This window comes from Lagopus muta, chromosome 1 (assembly GCF_023343835.1).
Source record: "Lagopus muta isolate bLagMut1 chromosome 1, bLagMut1 primary, whole genome shotgun sequence".
Classification (NCBI taxonomy): domain Eukaryota; kingdom Metazoa; phylum Chordata; class Aves; order Galliformes; family Phasianidae; genus Lagopus; species Lagopus muta.
In genome coordinates this window covers 116,630,989-116,642,456 of record NC_064433.1, presented here as the reverse complement: position 1 = coordinate 116,642,456, position 11,468 = coordinate 116,630,989, and the positions used below count along the sequence as shown (strand labels likewise).

The window sequence follows — 11,468 nt, the reverse complement described above, 5'->3', positions numbered from 1 at the left end:
TTTGTGTCGGCAGTGCCTTCTGTGTGCTCCGTATTGTGTGCAAATATAATCTGTATATGCGGTATTGGCTGTCATAAAAGATGGCTTGCTGCTGAACTTGGAAATTATTAAAACAATGATAGGGAGATAATAGACAGGCAACTATTCTCAGAACGTGACAGACTACCGAAAAGCAATTTCAGTCAGTTTGTGCAGCTTAGTTTTCAGAGGGCCTTAGGTACGTTATTGATTAAATTCTCATTTAGGAAGAAAGTAGGAGCTTTTATCTGCATCTCTAAGTTGGATGGAATGGTGACTCGAAGGTATCGACTGGCTGCATGATATACGGCGGTCACAGTTGTCTTTTACTAAGAGGAGCACGGTGATGCTGGTTGTCATTCTTACTCTGCTGTGTGGCAGCGTAAATAGTCCCCTTTCTAACCAACCTGGTGGGAAAAGTCAATATCCCATCAGCAAAGGAGGTAAACACATCAGGAGCTGTGTCCTCTCTCATCTTCCCCTGCTCTGTATTACCGCAGTTCTTTAAATCTCCTCTCCCCAGTCATCAGAGGCACTCGTGTCATTCAAATGCACCGTGCGGCCGTGCTGCGGGGACGCTGCCGCCTGCCTCCCGCCGCCGAGATCCGGCTGCCATTGTCTTATAATTGAAACTTAAAGCTGGCCTCGCCACTTCAGCCAGGCCCCTCGTGTGCCTCCCTTCTTCTCAGCCACCCTCCTCAGCTCGCCGGTGCTGAAGTCTAAGGAGCGTTTGAAGCAGGCTGGTTATCGTGCGTAATTACAGTTCAGATTGATGGGGGGAAGATGGAAATCTTGCTGGCGTAGAGGTTGGGGCTGAGCATGGCCTGCGTGGGGGCTGTGTGTGTTGTCCTGTGCTCTCCGCACTGCCCTGTCACATGCCTTGTTCTCACCATCGGTGGCCTTCCTGCTCTGGCTGTACATGCCAGCTGCTTCTGTGTATTGACAGCACTCACCTTGGTCCCTCCTGAGCTCCAGGACACTTCAAACTGTCTTGAACTGGGTTTTCATAGAGTCAAAAGGGCTCAGGTTGGAAGGGACCTCAAGCCCACCCGGCTCCAACCCCTGCCATGGGCAGGGCTGCCCCCCAACTCCTCAGGCTGCCCAGGGCCCCATCCAACCTGGCCTTGAGCACCTCCAGGCGTGGGGCAGCCACAACTCCTGAGCTACAAGGAGGGTATTCTCTGCAGTTGGTTGGTACAAACACCATGGTTTCTGCTGGTGTATGCACAGTGGCAAATGAACCCGCTGAGCACATGATTGATTTTGGAAACACGTGAACTAGCTGGTGCTGAATTGGTGGCAACGTGGGTTTGGTGTTTTTATGGATCTGGTTACTGCAATTTTCACGGTTTGTTTAATTAAACCCTACATTGAAATAATTTCAGGATCATTAAAGGTGTTTATGCCGTAGTGACTTCACTCTGTTACTGAGCAGGTTCTTGTAATCAGAGTTTTTATTGTATTTGTGGTGCAGTATAAGGGAAATTTAGTTCCACTAATAAGCATAATTCCATTGCCATTTGAGTAATGGCAAGAATGTGGTGTTTTCAGCTCACTTCCGATTGCCCGAAGTTGTAAATACAAATACCTAAAGCTGAACACGGCAGCACGCAGCACACCTTCCTCACAAGCGTGCATGGAAGCTGCGCACCAAAGTGCTGGCAATCAGCATATTCAGTTACTCCAACTGCCACCTCTAATTGAAATTTTAATTGAATTTTTAGAGATTTCATAGCATCGCGCAGAGCAGCTGAGGAACATCGTGAGCAACATGGGCACCAAAGCAGGCGCTCATTCTTCAGTAGAACGCTGCCGGTTGTGTTGCCCCCGGTAGCTCATTGCTGAGCTCTCACAGCCTCTTTGAGGCTCTGCAAAACACCCGCCTGTACTGGGGCTGGAGGCGGCCACAGGCTGCAGAGGCTGCCCCGTTGGTTATCCCATGATCCCATCTCCTTGGATATGCCATCTGCTGGCCTGCCCGCCCGGGCCCAGCTTAGTCTTCTGTCACCGTTGGGCGCAGAAGTGTTTTATTACCTCCCTCACATGGGCAGACCCAGTCAGCGTGTCCCTCCTCCCAGCCCCACACCTTCCCTCAAACCAACCTCACTACTGTCAACTTTGGTTTGCCATCTGAACCTGTGCTGCTCAGTAAAAGCTCTTGAAAAGGGAGTGGAGGTCTCTTTGTTGCCTGACAACATAACGTATAGCCAGAACTACTCGTAGTTGTGCTGCTAAGGCATGTGCACGTGAGCTTGTACACACACACACACACAAGTAATTAATGTCTTGTGCTTCAGACATTTCTTCACCGGGTATTATTGATCATATGTTGTAGGAATTAACATCTCCATTTGTATGTCAGGTAAACCCAATGTATCCCCATTGAGATACTGAGCGTTTTCATTTCATTTTTTAGCTTGTAGCACAGTGTGGAATTTTCCTAGCCGGGTATCCCCATAGTGCTGAGCCCCACAGCTCCCATCCTGCACACACAGGGGTGTGTTTGGGAACCCACTGTGTGTGGGGTGTGTTTGGGGACCGTGGCATCAGTGTTGGGCTCACCTCAGGTGATGCCATGCCAGCAGAAGCATGAATGTGGGAGTCATGGTTTCCTGGACTGACCTGAAGCCAAGGTTGGCTGTAGGCAGAATTTCACCCCATGTCAGACCCTGAAGGACTCTGTGAAGTTTTCTCCATGCTAAGGAACCTGGTTCTTCACAGCCAGTTAGTTTCATTAGCCCTCATAGTAGGGAAGGCAGCAGAAGAGCTTGCCGTGAATGGTGACTTTGGATGCTAGCTACAACTTTGTCCTCTTTTCTCTTTGTGTTAAAATACCACAATGTACAATATTACTGAATGCAAAAGCACTTTATTTAACCCTCCTCTCTTGTTTTATCTTTGTCCTGTCAGAGTTTGTAAGGAGGAAGCTCCTCAAGAGGGAAGTGACCGAGGCCTACAGGAAACTGAAGAGCACAGTAGACAAATGCCTGTCCCTGAGCAGCTACTCGGAAGTGAACCTCGGCAAACTCTTCTCTATCAGCATGGGAAGATCCATAGGAGAGTCCAGCAGTGAAAGACAGTGATGGACGGAACGTGGAAGGAGCAGAGGGGCCAACTACTTGCTTAAAAATAAGGATCTCCTGAGCAGTGCTCTGTGTCAGGAAGCACAATAGAGTTTTAATAATCTTTGGTTTGGTGGAGGAAGAATGAAAGATGGAAATGGGATGCATGGTCCATGTGGACGCAGTACACTTGAGGTGTTTTTATCTCCTATTCTTTTCTCCACCGAAAAGCCAGAGTTATTAAAACATGGAGCAGTTGATTTTCACAATGTATTTTGTTGTGTGTTCAGACCTATGAGGGAAAAGGGGGTGGGGGAATTGCTGCTTTAATTGGATAATTCCCAGTGAGAGTTGCTGGAATGTAAGTGATCCTAGACTTTGCTCCAGGGTATTTAGTAGAGGTGCTCTCAGGAAGAGAGGTTAGTGGAGGTCTCAGTAGGAGCACTAATGTTTTGCCTTTTCACAGTTTATCTCCTTCCTGATCATAAACATACCAATTAAAAACAATGCTAAACCTAAATGCCTTTAAATGTCCTTCGGAGCGAGGTAGGGATGCTTTCCTTTCAAAACGAGGTAGAGACCGATTGAAGCCTGGAGGCGCAAAGAACAGAGGACCAATTTGTCTCTGGTATCTTCACGGGGTGTCTCTAAGCACGATGTTTTGCCAGATTAGAAATGTTTTATGTGGATGTATAGATACATACGTGAGTGAAACATGTTCTGTACATAGGCAGAAAATAAATGTACGTCACTTCTTTCTGCGTCTGAACGCGAGCTGTCGATTGGGAAATGTGTATTTGGATGGCACTGTAAGCGCTAATGGGGGAGGAAGGAGCATCGTCGTCGCTGTTCTGTAATAGTTACTGTATCAGGGGTTTTAAAGGTTTTATGAACAAATTGTATTTTCCATTTACTTTTAGTAAAGCGATAAGCACACGACAAGAACAAAGAGTAAATTTGGGAAGAGCTTTTGTACACCAAATATCGTTGTACTCTTGTTTGCCGTTACGTTTGCAATGCGATGTATTAATGTGAGGTCATTAAAGCGTTCTTTTAAATCATCGACGGTATACAATGTAAAGTCTTCTTAGCACTTGATGGGAAAAGAAATAAAATTTTCTAGTGAAAGCGTTGGGCTCGGTCTGCCTGACTGTCGGCAGCTCCCCACGGGGGCCGCAACGCTGTGGCCCGGGGCCGATGGAAGGTCCCACTTGCAGCCTTCCGTGTGCCTCACGGAGCGTCAGCGTTGGGCACGGAAGGGCCGTGCGTGGCTGTGCGGCGGCTGCACGGCTTTCGTTCAGCCCTGAGCGAGAGCTGCGAGCTCGCCGGGTGGTGCTGCGGACCTGAGGGGGGGGGGGGGACGGCGGCGTGAGCGTGCCCGAATGCCCGGAGCGGCTGTGGGGCCAAACCCTTCGGACTCCGCTCCCAGAAACGGAGCCGGGCCGATCCGTTTGCATGCTGGTGCCGTGCCCGGCGGCCGCAGCCCCTCGAGGTGACGCCCGGGCTGTCGGAGAGACTCCCGGGGAGGTTTCTCGGGAACGTGCGGCCCAAAGCGACGCCGGGATGCTGCAGCTCCCTGCCGGACCGCTGCCGTAATTTCACTCGGGCTTGGGTTTTCGTAGTTTCGTAGCGCTCGACCCAATTCGGATCGTGCAGATATCCCTGACGGTAACCGGGCAGAACGGCTCGGAAAAGCAGCCGTGACCCCGCGGCACTTGTGTCTACCGGGATAATTACGGCTGAAGAGCCTGTTAATTTGGGAGTTTAGGGATGTTTACGAGAGCCCGGGGAACGCTGCCGAGAGAAGCAGCGGCCAGGGGGTCGGGAGGGGAAGGGCCCTTTCCCCCCGTCGGGGCGTTTCGGGGTTCCTCGAGCGGCGCCGGGGCCGCGCACCGCCGGCGGGCCCCGGGGCTCCGCGTCCGCTCGGGCCGGGCGGGGGCCGCTGGGGGGTGCGGGGGGGGGGGGGGGCAGAGTCGCCGCGTCCCGGGCCGGAGCCGTCCGCTCGCTGCGCTGAATGGCGCGGCCCCGCGAGCCCTCCTCATCGCTCTTTAATAGATTAACTCATCTGCGGCGGCCTCGCAGCTCAGATTAAAATTCCTCCATCCCGACGGCAGCATTATGGGGTGGTTGGAGGCTGTTTTCAAACCTCGGCGTTGAATAGCGACGGCTCTGCATTAATTTAACCACTAAGCTAATAAGTAGGTTTCGTTTTGTTATGCTAAGCTTTATTGCTTTTCTTTTGATCGGAATGGTGTTGTTGAGCAAAGCAGCAGACAAGGCGCTCTTTGATGAGGGAATTAGCGCTCTATTCTTCCTCTATTATTCATAGCACAGTGGAATATGTAAGTACCTGAGGGTGTCAAAGGAGAGCAGGCTCTATTGCAAAGTGTTCGCCTTGTTTCTCTCAATAGCTGACTATGAGATGATAAACCGCTTAATACACCGCGCTAATTGGATGAGAGCAGAAAGCGCCGGGGCCGCGGCGGGGCGAGGGGAGCCGCTCCATTCAGCGCTCCGCACTTCGGAGGAGCGCAGCGCTGCGCGGGGCTCCGTGCGCGGCCGCAGCTGTGCGCCAATGACCGCGCGGGGTAAATACGGCCGCCGCCTCTACGGCGCGGGGTAAACTTCTTTTCAGGCGGTGATGGGATTGCTTGGCAGCACCGCGATCCTAATGAGAGCCCGCCGTAATAACCCCCGGATTAGCAAAATTGCCACCTGCAGAAGCGCGATTCTGCCGTGAGCGGAGCTTCGGCTCGAGGAGTCCGAGCGGTGAATGGCGTTTCTTACTGCGTGCCGGCTCCGTGACGAACCGCTTTTCCGCATGGCAAAAAAAATAAACCACCACCACCAACAACGACAACAGCAAAAAACAAACAACAACAAAACGATGTTGTTTCGATCTGCGCCGCCAAAAACGCCCACGGAACGAACATGACTTTCCCCATTACATTTTATTGGTATTATCGTTATCGGTATTATTGCGCTCGTGGTGGCTTTTGAGACCCCCAGTAGCGCCGGGGTTTGCAATGCGCGTGTGTGCCCGCGTGCGGGGCTTTGCCCGGGGCTCGCACGGGAGCCGGGAGAACCCAGCGGAGCCGCCCCGGGTTGCGACGGCCGCGGCCGCTTTCGAACGTAACACCGAAGGAAAGAAAAGTAAAATAGACAGCGAAAATTCGAAGTAAAAACAAAACAAAATGAAAGACAAAAGGGAAATCGTTAAAAGTAAATAATAATTAAAAAAGAAAAGAGCAATTACTACAAAGTAAACGATACAAAAGCAAATAAGAAAAAGGAGGGATACATAAATATAAAAGAGGAATGAATGAAGGGGGGGAAAGGCGCTCGGAGACGCCCGAACGCGGGGTGCGGCCGCCTCCGGCGCTGTGCGGTTTCATTTTTGGGTTTTTTTTTTTTTGTGTGTGTGTGTGTGTCCTTTTTTTTTCCCTCTTTTTTCCTCTTCGCTGTTCAATACACCCGGTCGCCCCTCGCCGCCCCCCCGCCCGCCGTCGCAACGCCCGCCGCGCACGGAGCGCCCCGCGCCGCCGCCTCCCGGGCCCCCGCGGCCCCGCGCAGCCACAGACGCGCACACCGCGACTCCGAGTGCAACGCCTTTATAACATCGTCATCTCAAATATACAAAGCTCTGCAGTGCGTCGGTTTCCTTTCCGTTTTTTTATAACAACGCTATGTACAGAGTCGCGGCCCCGCGCCCCGGCAGTGCCGTTCCCTTTGGTTCGCCGCGCTCCGGCGCCGCTCTTCGTTCGGCGTTAGCACCGGAGACGGACGGAGGGGGGAAACGCGGCGCACGGCGCTGCCGCCGGGACAACGTTATCGGGGCTCCGCCGCCGGTCCTCCTCTCCTCTCCTCTCCTTTCCTCTCCCCGCGATTCTCGTTCTTAATTACGATTACTATTCACACTCCCGTTCGGTCTGGCTCCGCTCGCCCTGGCCGCCCTGGCCGCCCGGCGGCTCAGCACACCTCCTTCCCCGCTCCGCCGCCGGGCAGCACGTTGAGCTGCGTCAGCTGCGCCGCGTGCTCCTTGGCCTTCAGGCGCAGCGCCGCGATGCTGGAGGCGCGCCGGTCGGCGGCGGCGCTGCCCGGCTCCCCCAGCCCCGCGCCCACCGCGCCCTCGGCCGCCGCCGGCGCCGGTTGCCGCAGGAGAGCGGCGGCGCCGGGCGCGCTGCCCAGCGGGGCCACGGTGGAGAAGAGCCTGCAAGGAAGGAAGCACAGAGCGCCGTCAGCGCCGCGCCGACGGCGCGGACGCACCGCGCCGTCCGTCGGCCCCGCGGAGCGCGCGGCCCTCGGCCAATCGGCGGCCGGGCCGGCGGCACGTGACCCGCGCGGCGCCCAATCGGCGGCGCCCCCGATTCGAACGGCGGAGCGGCCCCTCGGAGGGGCTCCGCGGCGCGACCCCCGCTCCGCGATCCGCGCTCCGCGCTCCGCCCCGCGGAGGGGCGCCGCGGCCGGGCCGGTACCTGCCGAAGGCGGGGCTGATGAAGGCGGGGTGCCGGAACACGGCCGCGCCCAGGAAGGTGCCGAGGCCGAGCGGGGTCCCGGCGGGGGGCAGCGCGGCGGAGCCGGGCGGAGGAGGCGGCAGGCCCGGGAAGGCGGCGGCCGCGGCGGCGGCGGCGGCGGCGGTCCAGGCGGAGTCTAGAGCTGGGTGGTGAGGAGGGAAAGGACTAGCATCAAGGTACGGAGTGAGGGGGTGAGGTGCGGACAGGGGACCAGGGAAAGGCAAACCTGGGGGGTGTGTCTGAGCCCCAGCCTTTTCCCTCTTCCGCCACTTAGCCCTACGGTTCTGGAACCATACCTGCAAAGCCAAGAGAGACAGCGGCGTTAGCACTGCGCCGGGCCCGGGCCGAGTCCCGCGGCTGCGGCGGTATTATTTCCCCACGGCACGAATTGGCGCTGAACGCGTTCCGCTGCAAGGCAGCACTCGCGGGCAGCAGCGGCCGCGCGCTCTCCTCCGGTTTAAGGGAGAACGAAATTCTGGCCGCACAGCGCAGCAACGGAATTTATGCAGCGCCCGCAGCGCGGACGGAGCTCCCGGGCCGCCCTCGGGGCCGTATTTCACGCAGCTCTGTACGGTACGAAACAGAACCGTTCTCCAAAACGAGACAATACGGAGCACTGCCGCCGCTTTCCTCTTTTCTCCCCTTCCCCAGAAGTAAAAGCCCCGAGCCAAGCCGGGCTGTAGCCCAGCGGGGAGAAAACACCGCCGGGAAAAAGGAACGAGAGGTTCTCGCACAGTGCAGGAAAGTGCCGCTGCGGCAGCTGGCGAGGCTCCCGGCGCTCCTTCGCGTCCCACCCGCGGCCGCTTCCCTCGGGTACGGCGGCACCGCTCCCGCTGCAGATGGGATCCCTACGGCATCCCGCGGGCAGGGAGCCCGAAGGAAGGCCGAGCGCCGCCGAAGGGGCTCCGCTAATTCGTATTCCCTTCCCCGTGCCCCTCCCTCAGGCGGAGGGGCTTTCGCCGACAGAGCTATTTAACTTTCCCACGCCGCGTGCCCCCGGGCCGAACGCGCGGCTCCGCCGTCACGGCGCTGTGTGACGATGGAGCGATGTGTCAACACAGCGCGGAGCCCGTCTCAGCGCCGCTAATGCGCGGGGCCGTCGCGTAGCCGATGAGCCATATGGAATTTATGGCGCGTTATCAGCGCCCGATTTTAACTGTAGAGTGATTCGCGCGGCCGCGGCCGGGGCCATCTGTTCGCCGCTGGCAGCGGCCGCCCCGTGTTTGTCGTCGCCGTGGCGGTGAGGCGCGGGCCGGGCGATGCACTCTGGAATGGGGCGCAAACACCTCTAATGGCATCGCGCCCGCCATTAAAGCCGCGCGGCTCGTCGCTATCAAAAATGGGCGATCGGACGGCGTTAAGCGGCTCCTCGGCGGGCGGCGGGAAGCAACCGGCACTCCGCCTCCCGACGGCCGCGTTTGTTCAGCGCTAAGTGCGCTTTTACGGAGCCCTGCTGGCGACGCCGGCCCCTCCTTCTCACCGCTCGGCCGCGGGGGCTCCGTCGGGGGCGCGGGGACGGCCCGGCCCCGTCCCGCCGAGCGCGGCCGCCTCTCACTCACCTGCACTCGGGCTTCGGTCAGGTCGAGCCGCATGGCCAGCTCCTCCCTGCGGGGACAGAGCGTCAGAGCCGGCACCGAGCCGCCCGCACCCGGCCCTACGCCCGCCGCCCGCAATTAGCGCGTATCGGGAGCCACCTCGGCGCTAGCGAGGCGCTCCCGGCCCCGCAGCCCCGCGGCATTTCGCCGGGACGGGTAACGTAAAATTGCAATGAAACCCAAACGAACGGGGCGACGCCGAAGCGTTCAGCTCCGCCTGCGGCGCGGGACCCGGGGTGATGCCGGCAGTGGATCCCCCCCGCGGGACCCTCCGCGCCCTTCCTACAAAACAAACGAGAAATCCGCGATGCCCCTTCGGGACGCGGCGGGACAGGGCCGTGTCCGTCCTCCCTGCCTTCCCCGCAGCCGGGCGGCCCCCGGTTTCCCCCTCCCTTCCCCGGGGCCCCGGGCGGGGCCGCGCCGGGCGCTATTTTTACCGGCGGCGCTTTGATCCGCGCCCCGCGGGGCCGCCCCGCTCCGACCCGCGCGGGGAGCGCGAACCCGATCCGGGCCCTGCGTCGGCGTAAAAATAGCCTCGAGGGCTCTCCCTCCCCGCCTCGGTCCCCCCGCCCCGCGCTGCCCCGGCGGTGCCGGTACCTGGTGAAGACGTCGGGGTAGTGCGTTTTCTGGAAGGCCCTCTCCAGCTCCTCCAGCTGGTAGCTGGTGAACGTGGTGCGGTAGCGGCGCTGCTTCCTCTTGAGCAGCCCCTCCTCGGAGTCGCTGCCGGCCGACAGACACACGCTCTCTTCGCCGTCCTTGCCCTCTCCGTCCTCGGGCGGCAGCAGCAGCTCCTCTTTGGGGGACAGCCCCCCGCCCTCCGCCCCCGGCGCCGTTCCCGCGCCCCGGCGGGCCTCCTCCAGCAGCCCCCCGCCGTCCTCGCCCAGCAGCTCCTCCTCGTCGTCCTCCTCCAGCTCCTCTTCCTCCTCGTCCTCCTCCTCCTCCAGCATCTCCTCGTCCTCCTCCTCCTCCCCGGCGGCAGGCGCGGCGGGGCCGGGCCGCTCCTCGACGTGCGGGGCTCCGCTCCCCGGTTCGTCACGGGCGGGCGGCGGCGGCGCGAAGGGCGCGTTCTCGCGGTAGCTCTTGCTGCGGCTGATGCTAACCTGCGGCGCGTGGCTGATCTTCAGCGTGTCCCACGGCGCGGGACCGGCCCCTGCCCCGGCCGCCGCCCCGGCCCCGGCGCCTCCCTCCGGCCGCCCTTCCGGCCGCTCCCCGCGCGGCCCCGACGGCAGCAGCCGCCCGCCGCCCGGCCCGTACAGCCGACGCAGCTTGGGGGGCAAGTGCAGCTCGGCCGGCTCGAAGGGGGGGCTGCTCTTCGGGGAGCCTGCGGCGAGGAGAGAGGGTGCGGGGGGAGAGAAAGAGAGAGACGCGGTCAGCGCGGGGAGCGCGGGGCTGAGATCACCTCGCATGGTCCGTAGAGTCTCGCCCGGTCCGGAGCTGCCCCAGGTGCGGAGGCCGCAACGGCCCCGGGGCTACTTCTATCCCGTGGCCTGGAGCTCGTCCGCTCTGCGTTTTATAAACCCTCCCGAGAAATTCCCGTTTTCCCATTTTTTTCGGGGGGAATTTTGGATGCGAGGGATCCGTGCGGTACCGAGACAGCCTACGGGCACCCCCCCGGCCTCGCCGCAGCCCCGATCCCCCCGGCTCCCACCCGGGTCAGGACGCTCGGCCCGGCTCGGGGCTCACCTTGCGCGGCGCCGTCGGGGGGCTCTGAGCGGGCGGCCCCCGCGGGCAGGCTGGGAGCTGCGCCCAGCAGCCGCACCTTGCAGGGGCTGCGGCGGCCCAGGATGCTGTCGATGCAGTAGGAGGAGAGCAGCGTAGGCGATTTGCTCTTGCAGTCGGGGCGCTCGGCGCAGCTCTCCTCGGGGTAAGGGCCGCTCATGGCGGCGGCGGCGCGGACGCCCCCCGGTGCCGCCGGGACGCCCGTCACGGGGGGAGTGAGCGGCGGCCGCGGCGCTCTTGAGTCCCCTCGGCTCCACGTGCGGGCAGCCGCCCCCTGATTGGCTCTCGCCGGAGGCCGGGCGGACGCCGGCACGGGGCGCGCCGCAAAGCCCGGCCCGGATCGCCCCGGAGCGGCGCCCGCCCCGCCCCGCCCAGCGCCGCCCCTCCCCGCCCCGCGCCGTGGGGGCGGGCGCCGCTCGGGGCCGCCGTCGGGGGCGGTGCGGAGGAACCCTCCTCTCGCCGTGCCCGGCCCCGCCCCGACGGGAGATCCGAGCCGGGTTTTGCCCCCGCCCGCCCCGTCCCTGCCCCGACGGCCGCGTTAGGAACCGGCGGGGCCGGGA

The 11,468-nt window shown here is 60.5% G+C and overlaps 2 protein-coding genes across 3 annotated transcripts in view; one reads left to right on the top strand and one right to left on the bottom strand.

Moving 5' to 3' along the window:
- The window catches only part of POLA1 (DNA polymerase alpha 1, catalytic subunit), a 192,996-nt gene extending 188,195 nt beyond the window's left edge, over positions 1–4,801 (top strand). For both annotated transcript variants that reach the window (XM_048933783.1, XM_048933782.1), the window contains exon 37: positions 2,929–4,801. In XM_048933783.1, coding sequence (XP_048789740.1) covers positions 2,929–3,101 — 173 coding nt within the window. In that variant the 3' untranslated portion in view covers positions 3,102–4,801. The remainder of the gene's footprint in view (positions 1–2,928) is intronic.
- A 1,211-nt stretch (positions 4,802–6,012) lies between these two features.
- ARX (aristaless related homeobox) lies at positions 6,013–11,145 on the bottom strand. The gene is made up of 5 exons (XM_048933784.1): positions 10,873–11,145; positions 9,787–10,510; positions 9,154–9,199; positions 7,556–7,890; positions 6,013–7,290 (listed from the first exon to the last, which is right to left on the bottom strand). The coding sequence occupies exons 1-5, from the start codon at positions 11,066–11,068 to the stop codon at positions 7,050–7,052; spliced, it is 1,542 nt and encodes a 513-aa protein (XP_048789741.1). The 5' UTR covers positions 11,069–11,145; the 3' UTR covers positions 6,013–7,049.
- Between the last annotated feature and the right edge of the window lie 323 nt (positions 11,146–11,468).

Bases quoted from the DNA above. Each gene is read 5' to 3' on its own strand.
- ARX (XM_048933784.1), bottom strand. From the start codon at position 11,068: ATGAGCGGCCCTTACCCCGAGGAGAGCTGCGCCGAGCGCCCCGACTGC. The intron at 9,200-9,786 runs GTACCGGCACCG...CTGTCCCCGCAG, and splicing joins TACCCCGACGTCTTCACCAG to GGAGGAGCTGGCCATGCGGC. The intron at 7,891-9,153 runs GTGAGTGAGAGG...TTGGCTTTGCAG, and splicing joins TGACCGAAGCCCGAGTGCAG to GTATGGTTCCAGAACCGTAG.